Below are 21,940 nucleotides of genomic sequence, written 5' to 3' on the forward strand. Positions count from 1 at the left end.
TCTACCTTTCTACATCAATAACATTCTACCTAAAGTCATATGACAGATCGTGGTGGGTAGATCACTTGAGGTCAGTTCAAGACCAGCCTGGCCAACATGGTGAAACCCCATCTCTACTAAAAATACAAAAATTAGCTTGGTGTGGTGGCAGGTGCCTGCAATCCCAGCTACTCAGGAGGCTGTGGCAGGAGAATCGCTTGAACCCAGGAGGTAGAGGTTGCGGTGAGCCAAGATCACACCACCGCACTTTAGCCTCGGCAACAGAGCGGAACTCCATCTCAAAAAAAAAATTAATAAGTAAATAAGTAAAGCTATGTGGGATTGGGTCATGGTGGAGGCTGGCCTCTACTTCTATCATTCAAGGCTGGAAGAACAGTAAGGAAATTTCCTTTGAAGCCTAGAGAAATGGCCATCTGCATTATGTAATGACAGAGTGCTTGTAATAGTACCACCTGCTGTAAAACAGAACATGGAAAATACAACTAATGAACTCGTGAAGCCGGCTGAAATTCTTCAGGCAGATTACAAGTTTTTGCAGTATATAATAAGGGTTACAAAGAACGAGATAAACTGAAGAAGGAATTGCTGCGTTTTCATGCAGAATTTAGATAAAATGTAGAGAATCCAAGGTTGGTCTCTCCACTCACAACATTCTTCAAGTAAGAAATGGCTTCAGGTCGTGGGTCTCTATGGATCTTCTTAGCCAAACAAAAGGGCTCTGTACTGCATATAATTTTCTGAATTTTCTGTATATCATGACACTTTGACATTTTAAAAAGCCTTTCTGGGCTGGGAAGTGTTGGAAGTGGATGAAAAGATGTTAACAGACACAAACATATAGTTTGGTAGGAGAAATAAGACCTAGCATTAGATAGATCAGTAGGGTGACTATAATTTACAATAATCTATTCTCCATTTCAAAATAAGTAGAAGGGGGCCGGGTGCAGTGGCTCATGCCTATAATCCCAACACTTTTGGAGGCCAAGGTGGGTGGATCACTTGAGGTCAGGAATTTGAGATCAGCCTGGCCAGCATGGTGAAACCTCGTCTCTACTAAAAATATGAAAACTTGGCTGAGCATGGTGGCACAAACCTGTAATCCCAGCTACTTGGGAGGCTGAGACAGGAGAATTGCTTGAACCCAGGAAGTGGAGGTTGCAGAGAGCTAACATCGCACTACTACACTCCAACCTGGGCAACACAGCGAGTCCCTGTCTCCAAAAATAACGTAACGTAATGTAACGTAACATAACATAGCATATAAAAATATAAGTAGAAGGGAAGAATTTGAAAGGTTCTAGCCTAAAGAAAAGAGAAATGTTTAAGGTGACAGATTCCCCAAGTACATTGATTGGATCTTTACAAATTATAATAATGTATTAAATTATTACATGTACTCCAAAACTATGTACATCTATTATGCATCAATTAAAAATGCACGCATTGTCACACACAGACGCACACATGGACACATACATGAGCGCGTGCACGCGCACACACACACCCCTTTCCAGCTGGGAAAAGACTGCCCCCGCAAAGGGTTAGCCAATGCCTAGAGATAAAAATGGCTCAGCCAGGCTTTCATATGCAAGCTAGCCAGTCTGGAGCCTTATTTCCCCTGGTTCATACATTCCAGGGGGCAATCTTCTACTCTCCATTTACCCCTTTTGAAAAAAGTATCTCTAGGTATCTTACCCCATCTTACCATTTTACATTTGGCATGTGTGTTAGGGGGCATGTAACTACTCTTTTTACATGTTTCCAATAAAGAGAAGCCCACATGAGGAGCCTCACTCAGATCCAGACCCGATGCAAATAAACACACTCTGGATTTTGAACTGTAGGAGTGAAGGATGTGCCATCTCAAAATATGTCAGGTTGGTATATTGATGATTATTTCAAGGGGAAAACACTGGGAAAATTGTAGTTCAGTAAGGGATAGCTGACCTGTCTCTTTCCGTATGCAACAAACCATAAAGATTCTTCTGAGAAGCCCACCCTACCTTACCAGGGTGAGAAAATAGCCCTTATCACCAGAGACTGGAAACTGGGGGCTGCCATGGACCTGAATAAACACACTTAATGAAGTAACCCTATCTCCCACTAGTTTTATACCCCTTCCATATCTCCTAGTGACTCCCCCTAGAAATTGACTGCCCCCACACAGATCCCCCTTGTCCTGTCATGTCTTCTCAGATTTATTGTTCTTTGTCAAAAAAGTATAAAACCATCTTACTTTGGCCACTTCTTTGGACTTCACTCTCTTGTGAAGATCCACATGTACGAGTAAAACTAATAAAATTTGTAGACTTTTCTCCTGCTAAGCTGCCTGGTGTCAATTTGGTTTCTAGATCTACCCAAAAAGCCCGCATAAAGCGAAAGGGGTATTGGAGGTGACCTCTGGCTTCGCTCCAGAGCCTTGGTGTAGTAGAATTCTCACTCTGAGGAATGAGGTGAATGCGTTTTGCATGTAAAAGACAGCTATGAATTGCTACGGCCACAGACTGGGCTGTGGTATGTTATCTCCAAAGATGGCCGCCAATAATCCTCATTCCTGTACGTGGATGTTGCTCTTCCCTCCTGGACTTGAGACATGCTTCTACCAATGGAATAGACTGGGAGCAGCATGCTAGGATTCCAGAGCTCTTTGCCTTCTGAGGATCCAACCACCACGTAAAGAGCTCGGGACTGTTTACTGAATGATGACAGAACATGCAGAGAGACTCAGCCATCCCAGACGTTCCAGTCACCCCAGCTGAGATACCAGATATGTGAGGAAAGCCATCCAGGATTCTCCATCCCCAGGCAGCCCACCCCAGCCAACACCATACGGATCAGAGGTAAGTCCTCACTGCCAAACCCTGCCCAGAATCAAGAACAAATAGATACTATTGCTTTAAAGCACTACATTTTAGGAGACATTATGGAGTAATAAATCCTGAAACACTTACTTAAACTTTAGTAGAGATGGAAAAGTGTAGAACACAGTTAGTAAACTCATTCCATTCTTCTTTAGTTATGGCCTTTGTATTTTTTGTTTTTATTTTCCAGTAACTTTTGACTTTAAAATGGTGTAACTGAATAGATTCAATAGCTTTCAAAGCACCAGTGAGATCATGATTATAAGCTTAATGCCAACACATTTTGCATAAAAGGAAACAAAATTTATTTTACCCTTGACTTACATATGACATTTAAGTGTAGGCCAATGGCTACATATTTAGATAGGGTAGCTTAATATAAACTATCATGGTTGTATCAATATAAAGAAAACACACTAAAATCACCAGCACCATTTTCTTACACCCAGAGCATTTTATTCAGAAATCGTTTACATCATTAAGTCAGTTTTCTAAAGGTAGTTCTCCGAAGCCTTATTTTTTTAAAAGAAATAAGCATATTTCTTTTTCCCATTCATCCAAATATGACAGTCTAGAAAAAACAACTATCCTGGGAAATTTCACTCTACTATTAAAAAAAAGTGGCTGTGGGTGAATTATAACTCGAAAGGTGGATTGTAACACAAATTAACCAAATAAATGCCTCAGCAGGCAGTTACAGAATTAGACCTGTAAACATGCAGGTTGTGCAAAGCAGAATTCTGGACCATGCCATTGACAGAGATTATCACGTAAATAGCACGCCCTGAAGTTGTGCAACACAGCAATTCTGTATAAAGAGCCGATTGTGGGCAAAGATGAAACACGATTTTGTCCTTGCAAACCTGGCATTCTAGTAGGAGTGGAGTGACATATGATTAACAACGGCACATCTACATAAATGTAATAATGTACGTGTACTCTGGGTGCGGGTAGACTAAAAGAAATGAGCTGGAGTTTGAGGAGTGGAGGAGCAGAATACTAAGGAGTGGAAAATGCACATAAGTAAAATCATCACACACACAGAGGATGTAGCTTACCTGACATGCTGATGGATGAGTGTGGTTGAGATCCCAATGGGAAGACACTATGTCAACAGACTTTTTGGCCATGTTGAGTAAATTCATCCAGCCTTGGAAAAGTGATAAGTGAAATGGTGCATTTTCTGAATAGTTAAGGCCTTCAGGAATATTTTCCACCAGGGCAATTCTTAGAAAAGATTTTGAAAAACAAAAACAAAATCTAGTCAAATTTGAAGCCACAGATCTTTATACAGGCATACAGCAAACATCTAAAAAAGTACTCTTTACTCATTCTGAATGCATTCTCTCCTCATCATTTACATTTTTTTTCCCCACAAAAGTCTTCTTACATTTAACCTCTACTAATCTGTGTTCTGAGAGTTTATGGTCTATTTTTTCCATAGTTAGCACTCATATTTCAGAAAATCACAGAGTATGTCTCTAATGTCCAGTTTCAATCTAGCCTGGAAAAAAATTGTGAGCTTCCTATACAAGCATCTTCTTCTAGTAATATATTCCTTTATTATTTCCTGGAAGCAATTCGATTCCTATATAAGATACTACTTTGCAAGCTATTTGAGACTATAAATTGAGTTTTGCCTATCTCCAGTTTCTAAAACAATGTGGGACATATACTGGAACTCAATAAATGCAGTTATTACTGCTGAGCATCTATTGATGCTTCCTAGCCTGTGGTGTAAAGTGACACTGAGAAGAAAATTATAAAACCTGCTTGTTTCAGGGCTTTATTAATATTAGAGCTAAGAAAACGATAACATTATAGTAATAAGCCCTAAATAAACTGCAATCAGCAATATTCTAATACGTTTGTTTTCTCTTTTTATACTTTTTATTGTATTGACAATATATCCACTGTATTGTCATACCGTTCCTTGGCTGCATTGTTTTCACTTCTGGGTTAGGTGACAGATAACTTCTGACCAAAGGAATGAACTATTTTTTTCAGCTTTATTAAGCTTTATTTATTAATGTATATTCTCCTGCAATTCTTTTTTTGAAATGGAGCCTCGCTCTGTTGCCCAGGCTGGAGTGCACTGGTGCGATCTTGGTTCACTGCAACCTCCTCCCAGGTTCAAGCAGTTCTCCTGCCTCAGCCTCCCAAGTTGCTGAGATTACAGGCACCTGCCATCATGCCTGGCTAACTTTTTTTGTATTTTTCATAGAGACGGGGTTTCACCATGTTGGACAGGTTGGTCTCGAACTCCTGACCTCTCATGATCCCCCCGCCTTGGCCTCCCAAAGTGCTAGGATTACAGGCGTGAGCCACTGCACCCAGCCTCCTGCAATTCTTGATGGAAAAACCCCAAGTCCTTATGAAAATACCAGTTAAGTGCTCCCAGGACACAGATTTGCATAGTTGTATGCACAAAGCCAGAGACATAATTAGGGCTCATGAAATACTTATAGAATAAATTTCAGCTTTCAACAAAGAATTCAGCACTTCTCAATAAAATACTGAATTGTTACTCTTACTGAGACTTGTTGCATTTAGCCAGCTTTTGAAACAAAAACAGTACTGCTAGTAAAATGTTCCTGTGCATTTGATCAACCTAGAATATTACAACCAGAATGGGTTCTGGGTATGTGATTCAGATAAATGTGCAGTTCTGGGGTCCGATCAGCCTACCACCACCCAAAAACTTATTTAACATTTGTTGAGCCTTTATAAGCACAGGGCAGGCAAATCACTATGTGCAACACAGAAATGACTACCACAAATCTCTCTAGCCCTCAGAAACTTATAATTTAGTGCAAAAGCCTCTCTCTCATACATACTGACTCAAATAGGAGCTAGACCCTAATAAATGGTGAGGCAAGGGTAAGAAGCTTAATTAGAGGGAAAACACATCACTTAAATAATCACTGGAACATGGACAGAAAGGAAAAATTCTGATTGGGGACATCTAGGAGGAAGCTGGGCTTGAAATCTAGAGGAAGCTGGGCTTGAAATTAGTCTTCAAAGATGAAAATTTTTAATGAGTGCATTGGAAGAGAATGAGAGTCTAGGAGGGAGGGAGGAGTTTGTAAAACAGCGCATGTCTGGATATTTGTGAGTTAGTGAGCCAAGGGGAACATGAAGTTGGAAAGTTACGGTAGGAGCTTGTGATAGTGGAGAAAGCTGGAAGCATATGTAGGGACCACACTGTAGAGGTTGTGAACAAGGGAGAGGAGTCTGGACTTAATTTTGATGCATTTGAGAGCAACCAAGTGTGTTTTAGGGGACTAAGTCTGACAGCGCACCTGTACGCCACTGGCATGGAGAAAGAGGAAATAGAAGATAAGTCAGTAGAGAGTAAAGCTGCTGCAATAGTCCAGGGGAAAAAAAGAAGCTTGAATTTGTTCAATGGGAATGAAAAGCAGCATGCAGTGGACATTTTCAAGGTCAAATCTTAAAGGTTTGAGGGGCAGGTAAAGCAGAAACAATGAAGACTCAAATTTTCTTGCAAACCAACATACTGTCTCTTAACTGGGCTCCATAACCACCTCCAATGGTCTCCTCACATGGGTTCCTGCCCTTCTCCAAACCATTTTCCCTACTAGAGTTGGGTTAATCTTTTAAAACTGTGAATCCGGACACTCTGCCTGCGCCTAATGAAACTTCCCGACTGTCTTTAGGATGATGACCTTGACCCGCCCCCACATGATTGACAAGTGTTTACCAGCCTGGCCTGCCTCTCTGCAACTTCACTGGATTCAAATGCCCTTTGTGGATTCCATACCACAGCCATATTTGACATCTTTTCTTCCTTCCCCGTTATTCTTTCTAGACTTCTGCATTTCACATGCATTGTCCTAATCCCAATTCCTACACTGGTTACTGAGTCATCTCCCAGTTAACTTTTAAAGTTCCAATCGAAGCTCCACTTCTTCTGATTGGCTTCCTTATACCCCCAAACTAGGCTAGATCCCCTTAATATCAACTTCTGTAGTGACCTGCTTCTCCTCTTTCATCCTACACCTCACTCTTGAAATTACTTGATTAAGGCCTTCCTTGATGGATTATAGGGTGTGTGAGGGCAGAAACCTGTTTCGTTGGTCCAGAATTGTATGCCCAGTGCCTAACATAACTATATACTATAGTATAATTGTGCATAGTGAGTGTCCAAAGAATACATGTTGGGTGTCGTTAAAATCTCAGCTGGGAGGTGGGGAGCTGGGATCCATTAAAACTGACAAGTGGCTGGGTGCGATGGCTCACGCCTGTAATCCCAGCACTTTGGGAGGCTGAGGTGGGCCGATTACAAGGTCAGGAGATCGAGACCATCCTGGCTAACACGATGAAACCCCATCTCTACTAAAAATACAAAAAATCAGCTGTGTGTGACAGCGGGCGCCTGTAGTCCCAGCTACTGGGGAGGCTGATGCAGGAGAATGGCATGAACCCAGGAGGCGGAGCTTGCAGTGATCCTAGATCGCGCCACTCACTCCAGTCTGGGCCACAGAGTGAGACTCCGTCTCAAAAAAAAAAAAAAAAAAAAAAAAAAAAAAAAAAAAAAAAAAAAAAAGTGACAAGGAACATGGGAAAGAATGTGAATTGGGGATTGAGAGAGAGTATCAAAGAAGAAAAGATAATGAGAAAACCAGTCCAAAGCCTAACGTGGAGAAAATGCCTACATTTTTCTGGTGGTTGAGTGTGAAACTGATGAGAGGATTCAGAAGAGACCATTAGAGAAGCGGGAAGACCAGAGGGGTCCAGGAGAAGCAGCCTTCAGGAAGCCAAGGGGAGAGAGAGTTACAAGATGGAAAGGGGATTATTTGATCTACACCTCGAGGCCTTCGAAGGCAACAGACAGAGGCTGAAGTTGGATATCTTAATTCTATCCACATTTAAAGCCCAATTATCTATGTTAATAGATGCTAGACATAGCATGGATAAATAATCCCAGATAATCAGTAGTTTCTGTCTCCCCTACAACCGATGGATATATTTAAAAAATAATCCAACAAACAAACAAAAACATCCTTCCAACAAAACAATGCCAAAACACAACAGCTGCCACCAAATAAAGAACTAGCTAGTTTTAATTTTACTGTGATATGATATAAAGGGTATATGGAGAAAGACGAGGAGACACAGGAAGCCCAGATAAACCAAACATATGAAGGGAGGAATATAGTATAAATGTACAATTATAGATGGCTCCATAACATCCCCTTCTTTGTACTGTCCCTATGCTTCTCTTAGGCTACAAGTAAGTCACGATTCCCAATCTTTTTTGGAAATCTTTAGACCAGGTGTTCTTAAAGTTGGATCTATGGGTAGAATTCATGGGGATCTATGAGCTTGAATTCTACATCTTTATTTTCCCTAGTCACTACCTAAAATGTAAAATTCCCTTCGGTTATGAACATAGGCAACAAACCATAAGAATATTAATGACTTCTGCAATTTTGTCTCCATTAACAGTTTTCATCTTGTGGTACAGTTATAGACAACATTTCCAAGTCTTTCTCACTACTTTGAAATTGTGGTAGTGACTGGATCTTGTTATTTCGTGAATATGACTGCAGGATACACATGAGCATAACATAAATGTATTTGTAAAAATATTCTGGTCACTTTAACATTTTTTGTGTCCTTTGCAATCCTCTGTATTTTAATATATTAATTTAAAAACATGATTCAGGGAATGATGCATAGGTTTCATCAGACTGTCAAAGGAGTCCATGGCTAAAAAGGGGTAAGAAGCCCTCATCAGATGGATAATGTAACATCTCTTCCCTTTCCTTCGATTACACACACATTCTTACAAGATTTTATTTTCCTTAGTGATTGACGCTTTAGAGGTGGGTAACATGATCAAGAGAGATTTCTTTAAAAAAGAGGACAGAGTCAAAGCCAAATATGGAAAACATCTAATCACTTCTGGCTGGTAGAGCAAGTGAAGCAAGAGAAGACAACAGAGAAGAAAGTATGGGAGATATTGGAGGAGGAGGAGAGTGAAAATTCCCTGGGAGCCAAGGAAGACCGAGTTTATTACAGTAGTCTTCCTTATCCTTGGTTTCACTTTCTACAGTTTCAGTTACAGTCCACCAAGTTCTGAAAATATTACATTGAATACATTATTTTGGAGGAAGAGACCACATTCACGTAACTTTTATTATGGTATGCTGTTATAAGCATTGTTTTGTTGTTGTTAGTTTCTTACCGTACCTATTTTATATATTAAACTTTATCACAGGTAGATATGAATGGGAAAAAATCGAGTACATGTAGAGTTCTGTAGTATCCGACGCTTCACACCCCCACTGGGGGTCTTGGAACACATCCTCTGAGTATAAATAGGGACTACTGTATTACCGTTATTTGGTTTTTACTAAATATCAAGAGAAACTATGAATTTATAGTAAGAATAAAAATAGAGGCAGCACTCAAGGTCTGAAGACTGCACTTTGTGTGGGTAATGAATTCCAGGGAAAGCTTGGAAATAATGACCCTATTTACCTCCTCACTCTCCTCCTCTCTCTTTACCCAGACATGTGGATTGCGCCTTCTGGGACATATGGCTGTTTCTTATGCTAGAAAAGGTCTCTAAGAACCAGCTTTGAAATGACTTATTTCTGTGACCTATAGTTTTATTTCCTTTAAAAACTAACAGCTGGCTACTCTCCAGAGGCCTGATCTAATTAGCATAGGAGCAGAACTCATTTACATGCCACCACAGCCCTGAGTATACTCATACTTCTCAAGGTAAGAAAGAAGTAGGCAGATCTCATTAAAATTCACCTTTGGGCAAACCCCTGGAACATCTACTTGCCATCTGCTAGAGAACTCTACCTAGAGGCTGTATGGCACTATTTCTGACACCTAATAACTAGGGGAAAACTGGATATATAGGAATGCAATACAAGAAAAATCTTTCTATACTTCTTTTCTTGATAGTTTAAGGTAAACTGTGAGTCCAGGGAGCTTAGGTGGAAGAAATACAAGAAAAAGCTTTTTACATTGTTAATAGAATTGTAAATAGAATTCAAACTGTTCTTATTAACAGCATGTATTTATTCTCCAAACTTAATGTGATCATCCACATTTCACTTTGCATTCAGGAACAATACTGTACCTTCTCAAAGAACTATTTGTAGTTTCCCTTTAATAAGCTCCTGGAAACTGAAGTCCACACATTTGACAGCTTTAAAAAGTGCTCTGGGTGTCTGTGTTTTGGTAAATAGAAGAATCTTTGTAAAATATGATACTTTAATACTTGATTTTGGCATTATTGTAGAGAACAGCTTAAAAGCGTTTGTAATAACGTAGACAAAACACAGCTCTGCCAGTTATGAGCTGTGTGACCTTCAACAGATTACTAACCTCTTTCAATCTGTTCTCACTTCTGAGCAGAAAAAAGGTTATTACAAAGATTAGAGGAGGGAATCTCAGTGACACGCTGTGCTCAATGCCTGCTTCCTAGTAAACGCTAAATGAAAGACATTTTTTAAAGTAACTTAGTCTGAAGACTTATAATTGAAAAAAAATGTCTCCAAGGTTTCAAACTCATAAAGCACAGTTACTAAAATGCTTCTACATACACCGGCTAAAAGGAGTCTTATAAACTGGTGCCTACATGACATTTTCAAAGTGACCGTAGCTTTCTTTTGTTGTCTAATGCACTGGATCAGTTATCATGACTTGACCTTAAAAAGGTGCATGGCAGTCAATGCATTGACATTCATTCTTTAGATCTTGATTTTCTGGTCGCATTAATGAAGCTGAACAGACAATCTCGGCTCATCAATACAGTTAGGTTCGCACTCAAAGTGATTGTGTTTTTATGCTTACTGTGGTCATATGGCTATAATTTTAATTATAGACTCAGGGGTACACATGCAGGTTTGTTCCACGGGTATACCTCATAATGCTGGGGTTTGGGCTTCCAGTGATCTCATCACCCAAACAGTGAACATAGTACCCAACAGGTAGTTTATCAATCCCTCCCCCTCTTCTTCTCTCCTCCCTTTTGGGGTCTTCAGTGTCTATTATTTTCATCTATATGTCCTTGCCTTGGATACCCATTGTTTAGCTCCCACATGTAAGTGAGAACATGCAGTATTCAATTTTCTGCTTCTGAGTTATTTCACCTAGGATAATGGCCTCCAGCTGTATCCACATTGCTGCAAAGGACATTATTTCATTCTTTTTTATGGCTGTGTAGTATTGTATGGTGTATGTATATACCACATTTTCTTTAATCCAGTGCACCACTGATAGACACTTAGGTTGATTCCATGACTTCGTTGTTTTGAATAGTGCTGAGATAAACACACAAGTGCAAGTGTCTGTTTGATAAAATAACTTCTTCCCTTTGGGTAGATACCCAGTGATGGAATTGCTGGGTCAAATAGTAATTCTATTTTTAGTATGAGAAATTTCCATGCTGTTTTCCGTAGGGGTTGAACTACTCTACATTCCCACCAACAGTGTGTAAGCATTTCCTTTTCTCTACATCCATGCCAACATCTGCTATTTTTTGACTTTTGAATAATAGCCATTCTAACTGGTGTGAAATGGTATGTCATTGTGGTTTTAGTTTGCATTTCTCTGATAATTAGAAATGTGTATTTTTATAAAATATACTTACATACTTGATTTTGGCATTATGTAGAGAACAATTCAAAATGAAAGGGTTTGAACTAATGTAGACAGAACACAGCTCTGCCTGTTATGAGCCATGTGACCTTCAACAGATTACTAACCTCTTTCAATCTGCTCCCACTTCTGAGCAGAACAAAGGTTATTACAAAGATTAGAGGAGGGAATCTCAGTGACACGCTGTGCTCAATGCCTGCTTCATAGTAAACCCATGTTTACTACGATGTTGGGCATTTTTCATATGTTGGTCGCTGGTATGTCTTCTTTTGAAAAGCGTCTGTTCATGTACTTTTCCCATGTTCTTCCTGTTGGTTTAGGTTCCTTATAAATTCTGGACATTAGTCCTTTATCAAGGCATAATTTGCAAATATTTTCTTCCATTCTGTAGATTGCCTGTTTATGCTGCCGGTTCTTTTGCTGGGCAAAAGCTCTTTAGTTTAATTAAGTGCCGTTAGTCTATTTTTGGCTTTGTTGCATTTGCTTTTGAGATCATATGGCTACAATCAAAAGCATAGGATTGACAAGACAAAGGTTAACCTTCCCAAAGAGATGCTGGAATTTCTGACTTAGAAGGTGACTCGCTACCTATGTGGCAGATTCACTGACCACCTCCAGACATGGAAACAGTTGATACAGACCTAGAGACCTTGCTTTATTTCAGCTGAGATGTATATTTCACTTTTTCCCCAAGACTTCGGATCAGAGTGCATTTACTTGTGAAAATAGCAGAAAGAATACTAGCAAGAGCTGGCTGGCTAACAGTATCCTGAATTTTTTTTTTTTAGAGATGGGGTCTTGCTATGTTGCCCAGGCCGAAGTGCAGTAGCTATTCACAGGCATGATCATAGCACACTGCAGCCTCAAACTTCTCAGCTCAAGTGATCTTCCTGCCTTACAGCCTCCTGAGTAGCTGGGACTACAGGTGCATGCCATTATGCCCAGCTATTTATTTATTTATTTATCTATTTATTTAATTTTTGTAGAGATGAAGTCTCACTATGTTGCCCAGGCTAGTCTTGAACACCTGGCATCAAGCGATCCTCCCAAAGTGCTGGGATTACAGGCACACACTACTCTGCTCTGACCATTCTATTATTGTTAGTTGGCATTCTTCCACAAAGAAAAGCTTCCCCCTTGGCCGGGCACAGTGGCTCATGCCTGTGATCCCAGCAGTTTGGGAGGTCAAGGCAAGCAGATCACTAGGTCAAGAGACCGAGACCATCCTGGCCAACATGGGGAAACTCTGTCTCTACTAAAAATACAAAAATTGGCTGGGCATGGTGGCGTGTGCCTGTAGTCCCAGCTGCTCAGGAGGCTGAGGCAGGAAAACTGCTTGAATCTAGAAGGCCAAGGTTGCAGTGAGCCAAGATCCCGCCACTGCACTCCAGCCTGGGTGACAGAGTAAGACTTCTCAAAAAAAAAAAAAGAAAAGCCTCTCCGCTTTTCCTATCACCCTTCAAGACTTTTTTTTTTTTTTTTTTTCTTTTTTCTTTTTTGAGGCAGGGTCTTGCTCTGTTATCCAGGCTAGAGTACAGAGTGATCAGTGGCTCACTGCAGTCTTGAACTCCTGGGTTCAAGTGATCCTTCTGCCTTAGTACCCCTGAGTAGCGGGGAGTACAGGCATGCACCACCACACCTAGCTAACCATCACTTTTACATGAAAAAATGTTTAAGTAGTATTGATTCATGTTTCTTCAAATAGGTTTTATAACCTATTACTGTCATCATTCATTATATGCATCAAATTGTTGCATATATTACCAGTGGGAGCCCCTATAACTTGTATTCTGTGTCCTTTTGATATATTTCTTTCCATTTTTAATACTTTCTTATTTTTTGTCACCAGATGTTTCCTTTTTATTACTTTTAAATTGATTGTCAAAGACAATAGCCACAGAGGACACGGTAGTGAGTGTGAGTTGGTGGTAGCAGATTGCTGTTTCTATAATTCTGTATGATTCAGGCAGATGAAAGCCTCATTATTTCCAGGTCTATAATTGTATATGTGAAGAACAACTATCGTTTGTTTTGGGGTAGAGACAGTATGGCAGTAGAGGAAGTATAATTGTAGCTATTATTTGTTGCTTACAGCTTAAAAGTGCTTCTGTAGATATTATTACATAGTATCATCAACAACAACCCTGCAAGACAGGGAGGATCTTAGTTTGAGAGATGAAGAGAGCAGGGCTCCCAGCGGCCAGGGGTCATCTAGCTAGAGAGAACGCCACTGAGTTGGGATTTTAACTCAGGTTTTTGTCTGAGCTCGTGTGTTTGACAATGCTAGATTTGGCCCTTGTCTTATTTTACAGGATATGCTACAAACACACTTTGGGTTGACAGAGGAACTAAGTCGAGCGATTTTTGAAAGCAGAGGCTACTGTCTTAGAGGGGAAGATCAGCTTGGACTGAGATGCTCATCCTGTGTGGAGGAGAGGGGAAGGTGCAAGTGGCAGCCCCCCTACCTTATTCTAGTAAGGAGCACCCTCCTTATTCTACAAACCACTCTGCCAATCTTACTGACCAGGAAAACTGTCCCGACAGGAGGGCACACTTTCAACTGGCTTAATATTTCTAACTACTGATCCAGAAAGGAAGGAACAATCAGAAAGAAACCTGAGGAGGATGAAGACAAAAGAGGAAAAAGGTGGAAAGTAATGCACCCACCTGTTGATATTTCACTAATATAAGATGTGGCAAAGGAGCAGGGAGTTCATCAATAGAAAGATCTTGACACTGTCCTCAAAGAGCTAACGCAGTGGAAAGGCAGATCATTGAAAAAAAATTGGTTATAATTTATAAGGCAGTTACTACCCTTCAACATCTAACAAAATGGTAATTATACTATTACCTCTATCACTTTTTAAATTCTTAAAAAATTTTAACTTTTTAAATATTTGTGGGTACATAGGAGTATATATTTATGTGGTACATGAGACATATTGAGACAGGCACGCAATGTGAAATGAGCACATCATGGAGAATGGGGTATCCATGCCCTCAAGCATTTATCCTTTGAGTTACAAATAATGTAGTTACACTCTTTAAGTAATTTTAAAATATACAATTAAGTTATTAACTATAGTCACCCTGTTGCGCTATCAAATAGTAGATATTATTCTTCCTATTTTTTGAGCCCATTATACTCCTATTACTTTCAATGAGCATTTATTGAGTTCTCGTTTTGTGTCAGGCACCACGTTAAGTAGATTTACGGACTGTATTAATGTTTACAATAATTATCAGAAGTAGTTACTGTTATTATCCATGCTTTTATGGATAAGGAACTGAGACACAAGGAACTTAAGTAACTTGCCCAGGGGCACACAGCTAGTGAGTGATGAAGCCCAGATTTAAGCCCAGCAATACGACTGCAGAGTGTATCATCTTTATCACAACACTCCATTGTCTCTTCCAATTTTCAAAACAAAATACCCAGGCAGAGGTACAAAATTCTGGGTATTTTTCCCCCAAGTGAGGAATATCCTGGGGCATGATGTCCACGACCGTGAATTCTAGATTCACAAGCAGAGCTGCTTTCTGTTAGGATGTATTCTCTCACTGTCGGGTTATGTTTGTTTGTTTTTGCTTGTTTTTACAAAAGACATAATCACTACTTCAACTATATTCCCTGAATTAAAATTCAGGACATAATCTGTCTGATGATTTGGGGGTCATCTATTCATACCCTGTACACTGATATTTATGGAATGCCAAATCCATGATGAGCTCTCCAAGTGCTGAAAGGCACCCAGGCAAAACCCTTGTTTTCACGGGGCTTACATTTCCTGGGGAAGGACACAGCGAATACATAAGTAAACAGACAGATAAAAAGATGGAAGGGGTGAGAGAAGTAAGTAGGATGAAATGACATATATTAAGGAAAAGGTTTCTTCTTTAGAATGCCAGCCAGGAAAAGCCTTGCTAAAGCTGTAACATTGAGATGAGATGCAAAGAATTTGTAAGCAGCGTTCAGAACAGAAAGGAACATCAGTCAAGAAGGAATGTGCCGGGCACAGTGGCTTGTGCCTGGAATCCCAGCACTTTGGGAGGCCGAGGCGGGTGGATCACCTGAGGTCAGGAGTTTGAGACCAGCCTGGCCAACATGGTGAAACCCCATCTCTACTAAAAGTACAAAAATTTAGCTGGGCATGGTTGCACGCACCAGCAATCCCAGACACACGGGAGGCTGAGGCAGAAGAATCATTTGAACCTGGGAGGCAGAGCTTGCACTGAGCAGAGATCACGCCATTGTACTCCAGCCGGGATAACAAGAGCAAAACTCCATCTCAAAAACAAAAGAAGAAGAAGAAAGAATCAAGGCAGAAATGAGGTTGGAGTGTTTGGAAGAACATCAGGAAGGTCAATGCAGTGAAATCTAGGGAGTGACATGGGTCGGAGTCAGGGGGAAGTCAAAGGGGTTGGTGAAGAGTTAAATTACACAGGGCTGGTGAACATGGTGTGAGGTTGTGATTTATACTGTGTGATGAGAAGACACAGTGGATTGGACAGGGGTGGAACATGATCTGGTTTACCCTCCACAAGGATGACCCCTGACATTTGTCAGAAATGGGTTGCAGGGGACAAGGGTCGCAGCAGGAGAACAATTAGAAGACCACTGCAATAGCATGGGGCCTAGATGAAGGATGGTGGCAGCTTGAACCACCGTGTGAATCCTGGGGATGAGGAAAAGTGGAGAGATGTGGAATGCATTTTTAAGGTAACGCAGATAGAAATATGGGCACCATTGAGGGAAATTCATCTGCCCCATTCCTAATGCCATCTTCCAGGCTCAGGGATGCTTGCGTGATGGGACGCAAGCTTGCCTTTCATCTTTCTCCAAAACTTTACCCACACTGCCCTAGGAGGAGGAATGAATGGGCTGACTGTGAGATTGAGGAAGAGTTATTAGCTTGGTCCCTTGCTTCTTCTTGGGAGACCTATCCCACCTTCAACACCGAAGCCTCAAGTCTTGCCTAGACAAGCCCCTTCATGTCCAGATGTGCCCTAGTCTAGCGCTGGCTGTGCCTGGGTGATAAGCCTGCCTAGTTCTGGGGTTCAGTGAGGAAGATGTTTGGATCTCACATTAAGCTACATCTTCCAATTTAGCCTTTGTCATTAAGGTGATCATTTGGCCTCCATCTGCTACTTCTTGTCAGAACTGTTAATTTGTTCAGGAAGAAGGGTGCTTTTGAAGGATAGCAGAATATGCCACCTGAAAATATGCCACTTAAAACAAAAGGATTATTTTGAGCTGAAGGCAATAGAGAAGAAAACACAGGGAAATATCTCTGTCTCCCCTCATTGGCCTAAAAGCAGGACATGAGTTTACAAAAGTGTCCTCCTCTCCTCTCTACCAGGAAGGACAATGTTCAACACCGGAGACAACTTTAGACCCTTATCAGCCTGGAGACCAACCCCAGAAGAATCTACATAACAAATTAACTAGCATTTATATGCCATTAGTTTCTCATATAGTCATGCATTTTGGTTAACAGATCACATATACGATGGTGGTCCCATAAGACTGTAACACTTGTAACACTGTGTTTTTACAGAACGTTCCCTAGGTTTTTAAAATAATAATAATAATAATAGTAATAATAATTATTATTATTATATTAGAGACAGAATCTCGGCTCTTGCTGCCCAGGCTGGACTGCAATGGCGAAATCTTGGCTCACTGCAACCTCCACCTCCCGTGTTCAAGTGATTCTCCTGCTTCAGCCTCCCGAGTAGCTGAGATTACTGGTACCTGCCACCATACCCGGCTAATTATTTTGTATTTCTAGTACAGACAGGGTTTCACCATGCTGGCCAGGCTGGTCTCAAACTCTTTACGTCCCAAAGTGCTGGGATTACAGGCATAAGCCACTGCGCCCAGTCAACAGTACTTTCCCTAGGTTTAGATACATTTGGATACACAAACACTTACCATTGTGTTAAAATTGCCTACAGTATTCAGGACAGTAACGTGCTGTACAGGTTTGTAGCCTAGGGGCAATAGGCTCTATCATATAGCCTAGGTGTGTAGTAGGCTGTACTAACGATGCATTTCTCAGAACAGATACCCATTATTAAGCGAGGTATGACTGCATTTGCGTTCCCATGATTTGTTGCCTCTAGAGACTCTAGGTCTTTTCTCTTTGTCTCGTCACTTCTCCAAAAATGTATTGTTCTTTACTGAAGATGCTATGTAAGCCGAGTTAGAAGTCACCTTTTTGAGAATTGCTCATTCTCAACTGGGCATGGTGGCTCACACCAGTAATCCAGTAATTTTGGGAGGCTGAGGCAAGAGGACTGCTTGAGGCCAAGAGAATAAGACCAAACTGGTCAACACAGCAAGACCCTGACTCTATGAAAAAACATTAGCCAGGTATGGTAGCATGTGCCTGTAGTCCTGGCTACTCAGGAGACTGAGGCAGGAGGATTGCTTGAGCCCAGGAATTTGAGGTTACAATGAACTATGATCGTGCCACTGCACTCTAGCCTGGGTGACAGAGCAAGACTCAGCCCTTAAAAAAATTTTTAATTAAATTTTAAAAATGAGAGAGATTTGCCCATTCTCTGGGTATCTCCCAGATATATATGAAATGTTCATGTAAACTTCTGCTTGTTTCTTTCTTTTTTCTTGTTAATCTGCCTTTTGGAGCAGGTGATCTCGGCCGAGAATTTAGAAGGGTAAAGGGAAAATTATTTTTACCTCCTACACTATTTTTTAAGCCATCTCAGAGAGCCCAAAAGTAGAGTCTGGACATGGGTTGGGATTCTTATATATTAAATTCTCCTGGATATTTTGATGGAGTAGGGGAGCAAATGTCAGAATCTATGACGAACAATTGCAATGGACAAAATAAGTTGCAGAAAATGATCGTGAGGGAGGAGGCATTGTTTATTAGCTCAAGAATTCCAGTTCTCTTCCTGAGTTGATAGAAAAGCTATGGCCAGAATGACAAATACATGCTGCCTCTCCTCACTCACATGCCCAATGCAGGCAATGATAGTCAATCACATTGTTCTCTCCTGAGCCTGCCCTTGGCCTCACCGTCTCTCTCAGCCTATTGCTTCAGGCAGCTACTAACAACTGAGACTGCACACAAGATGAAATTGAAGTTACGACTTGGAGGCAAACTAGGAAATGGAGCTCATTACATTTTCTAACTAAGCCAGAGTCATCTAGAAAATCATTTTTGTTTCAACCCACATTAAGAGTGCTTCAAAAATGTGTAAATGCTATTTTCTACAATTGAAACTATGACATCCGAGTTTGCCTTAGGGCCTCCGAACTGCACTTAGTAGAAGACACAGGGGGTTGGCCCATCTGTAGGTTCAGGATTTATCCTTGGATTTATTTATTTTAAAATAAATTCTTGACTCAGGCATATGTTTGGATTCAAGTTGCCTCTTCAAATTAAAGCATAGTGAAATTCTTAGCAACTGAGGACTTACCATCAATTATTGCTAGTATTTGTTTCCAAAGGAGGAGCCAGGAAGAAGATAGCAGAGCAGACTCAAGTCCTTGACACCAGATCCTACCCAGTAACTACAAAGCAATTAAGCTCTGCTCTATCATTGTTCAAGGCTGATGGCAAGTGCTTTTCCACGAGAGGGAGATTATATGTGATTTTTTTCCCTTTCCTCTAGTGTCTTGAATCTCAGTAATTTTCAGAATTTGAGGCTGCATTAATAAATCCTATCATTTGCAAATTCTTTTTTGCCCACCATGGGCTCTGTCAAATAGACATGTACCCCACTGACACCAGCTAAATGAGAAGCTGACTGATGGCCACTGTCAAGCCAGATGCTTTATCTGGGGTAAATTTTCTGTGCCTCAGTAAGACTCCTCAAAACCTTGCAAGAAACCAGATCTGGGAAAGATTCCTCAAAGGAACAGCAGGACTTCTTGCTTAGAAAAGTTGTATACAGCTGCCATTACCTCCAGAACCAAAAAATGATTTTCAAAAGCGTAAGTGTCAACGATGTGGCCCAGCTGGGTGCAAGGACTGTAAGTCGCAGGTTTTCTCATGAGTGAGTATGATGGGCCCTCTTCACTGCAGATTGGCCACACAGCACAGAAGACAATTTTGGCTGCTATATTTCGAGTCCACCAAGGGCGATCAGCATCATCTGGCCAAATATGTGCTGTTTCCAGAGGTTTAAAATAGTTTTTCTAAATGTATCTTTTCACAGTCTGAATATGGCTTAAGTTTCTTCCGAGGTGACACATTGAAGGGGATGAGACAATTCTGTAATGAGTGAATCTTGCTAGATAATCAAATAAGTTCTGCAAGTTGATTCACTTTCAGACCCCCAAAAGTAGCACGTAAGCCTATGCAGGAATATTTCCCCAATGCAATAAATTAGTTTCTATAAGAAATATTCTATGTACATAGAATTCTAATTAACAAATCTAAATGTCAATATGTCAAAGTTTTAACATCCGGTATTTTTTTATTTTATTATTTTCCTGATATAAAACTTCAGGGAAAACTTCAAATGGTTTTGACAGAACAGATTTCTTCATTGAATGTTTCTATAAAACAAATAACTTTTTTGGTAATGAAAATAATTGTGAGCTGGAATGGCGGCTCATACCTGTTATCTCACCACTGTGGGAGGCAGAAGTGGGCAGATCACTTGCGCCCAGCAGTTCAAGACCAGCCTGGGCAACATGGTGAAACCCTGTCTCTACGAAAAATACAAAAACATTATCTGGGCATGGTGGAGTATACCTGTAGTCCCAGCTACTCCGGAGGCAGAGGTAGGAGGATCATTTGAACTCGGGAGGCAGAGGTTGCAGTGAGCTGGGATCACACGACTGCACCCCAGCCTGGGCAACAGAGGGAGACCCTTTCTCAAAAAATAAAATAAAATAATGGTGACTTAAATCTATTCATGCACTTTTAAGATTCCAGCAAACTTCTCCATATTTTTCGAAATCATTACATGCATAGGTTAAGAAACTTCAAATAGTACAGACGATCCCCAGTGTGAAGTAATCCCAGTCCTGATTGCTGTGTGTTCCAGTGTCCTGCCCCAGGGTCACCAGCTGGTACCAGTTGCTATTTCCGGCAACTGTAGTTATTGTTATTTCCTGTACACACATTCCTTTGTAGCTAATCTATTTTCTATTTAAATACTTCCTGCACACACATTCCTAAGGATAATTTATTAAGATACATATTTCCTTCATTCCTTCATCTGAAAGAAGATAGGACCTCAAGAGACTTTTCATCCAGGGCTAAAAGCAGAGACTGTCCACAAGTCACTTCCATTTCTTTTTTTCTTTTCTTTTTTTTTTTTTTTTTCCTTTTTGAGACAGAGTCTCCGTCACCCAGGCTGGAGTGCAGTGCTTATGGCTCACTGCAACCTCCATCTCCAGGGTTCAAGCGATTCTCCTGACTCAGCCTCCTGAGTAGCTGGGACTACAGGGGCGTGCCACCACGCCCAGCTAATATTTGTGTTTTTAGTAGAGACAGGGTTTCACCATGTTGGCCAGGATGGTCTCGATCTCTTGACCTCGTGATCCGCCCGCCTCAGCCTCCCAAAGTGCACTTTCATTTCTATATAGTATTTTGTCTTCGCAAATCCTGAGCTGTTAAAGAGATGACACAGGCTGTCTGGGGAGGAATGCCTTTGAGATGCACTGAGGTAGAGAGGAGAGGGTCTTCACAACTGGAAAGGGGGAGAAGTCCATGGGTCTTGCAAGGACCAAAGGACCCACCACCTGGCCCCAGGCCTGCCTGGGAAGATGGCAGACTCTCAGAGGTCAAAGGTTGTGTGTTGTACCCACAAAGGCTGGACTCTACGCCCTGAGGCTCCAGCTTTGCCACTCCCCAACACTGAAGGGACATGAGGCTGTGCTGATGGTTTCTACTGACAACTAGCTGGGACAAACACATATAACCAGAGGGGTCCCCAGCTGCTGGGAAAGACTCCAGATCTTGTACAACCTTGGTCAGTCAGGGCTGAGACTGAATTCCTGCCAGTCATCAGCGTGGCAAGTAAGTACAGATTTGGAATGAAATATCTTTTAAATCTGAGTTGCTGGGCTGAGATTCACACCTACTACACACACATGGTACTTGATCTTCTTAGGATGGGTCATAAGGTTACTGTGATCCTGAACCTCCCCTTCTATGCTCCAGCCCACTAAGCTTATGATCAAGGAATTCCCTGTGGATTTCACGGATATCCCTTGACTGAAAACGGCTCATGCTGGCAGGGATGAGAGATCAAGTTGTGAAACTGCTCTGGATGCAAGGAATGGTGGTCTCTAACCAGTGATATATATATTTTTAACACAATCCAAACTTGTCTGCCTGCACAAAGAAGCATTTGCTCCTAAGATAAAAAGGAAAGAACATACGAAATTAAAATTTGCCATTTATCCAGAAACGAACCCACTCGCCCACCATGTAACAAACAGAAAA

General features: G+C 41.0%; 1 protein-coding gene across 5 annotated transcripts in view; it reads right to left on the reverse strand.

Moving 5' to 3' along the window:
- The window catches only part of PLD5 (phospholipase D family member 5), a 422,686-nt gene that overhangs the window by 200,678 nt on the left and 200,068 nt on the right, over positions 1–21,940 (reverse strand). For 4 of the 5 annotated variants that reach the window (XM_050771115.1, XM_050771125.1, XM_050771134.1 and 1 more), the window contains one exon: positions 3,920–4,088. The exons of the other annotated variant lie outside the window; for it this stretch is intronic. In XM_050771115.1, the coding sequence (XP_050627072.1) occupies positions 3,920–4,088 (169 nt within the window). The remainder of the gene's footprint in view (positions 1–3,919; positions 4,089–21,940) is intronic. 5 annotated transcript variants of the gene reach the window in all.

The sequence above is a fragment of the Macaca thibetana genome, chromosome 1, assembly GCF_024542745.1.
Source record: "Macaca thibetana thibetana isolate TM-01 chromosome 1, ASM2454274v1, whole genome shotgun sequence".
Lineage (NCBI taxonomy): Eukaryota > Metazoa > Chordata > Mammalia > Primates > Cercopithecidae > Macaca > Macaca thibetana.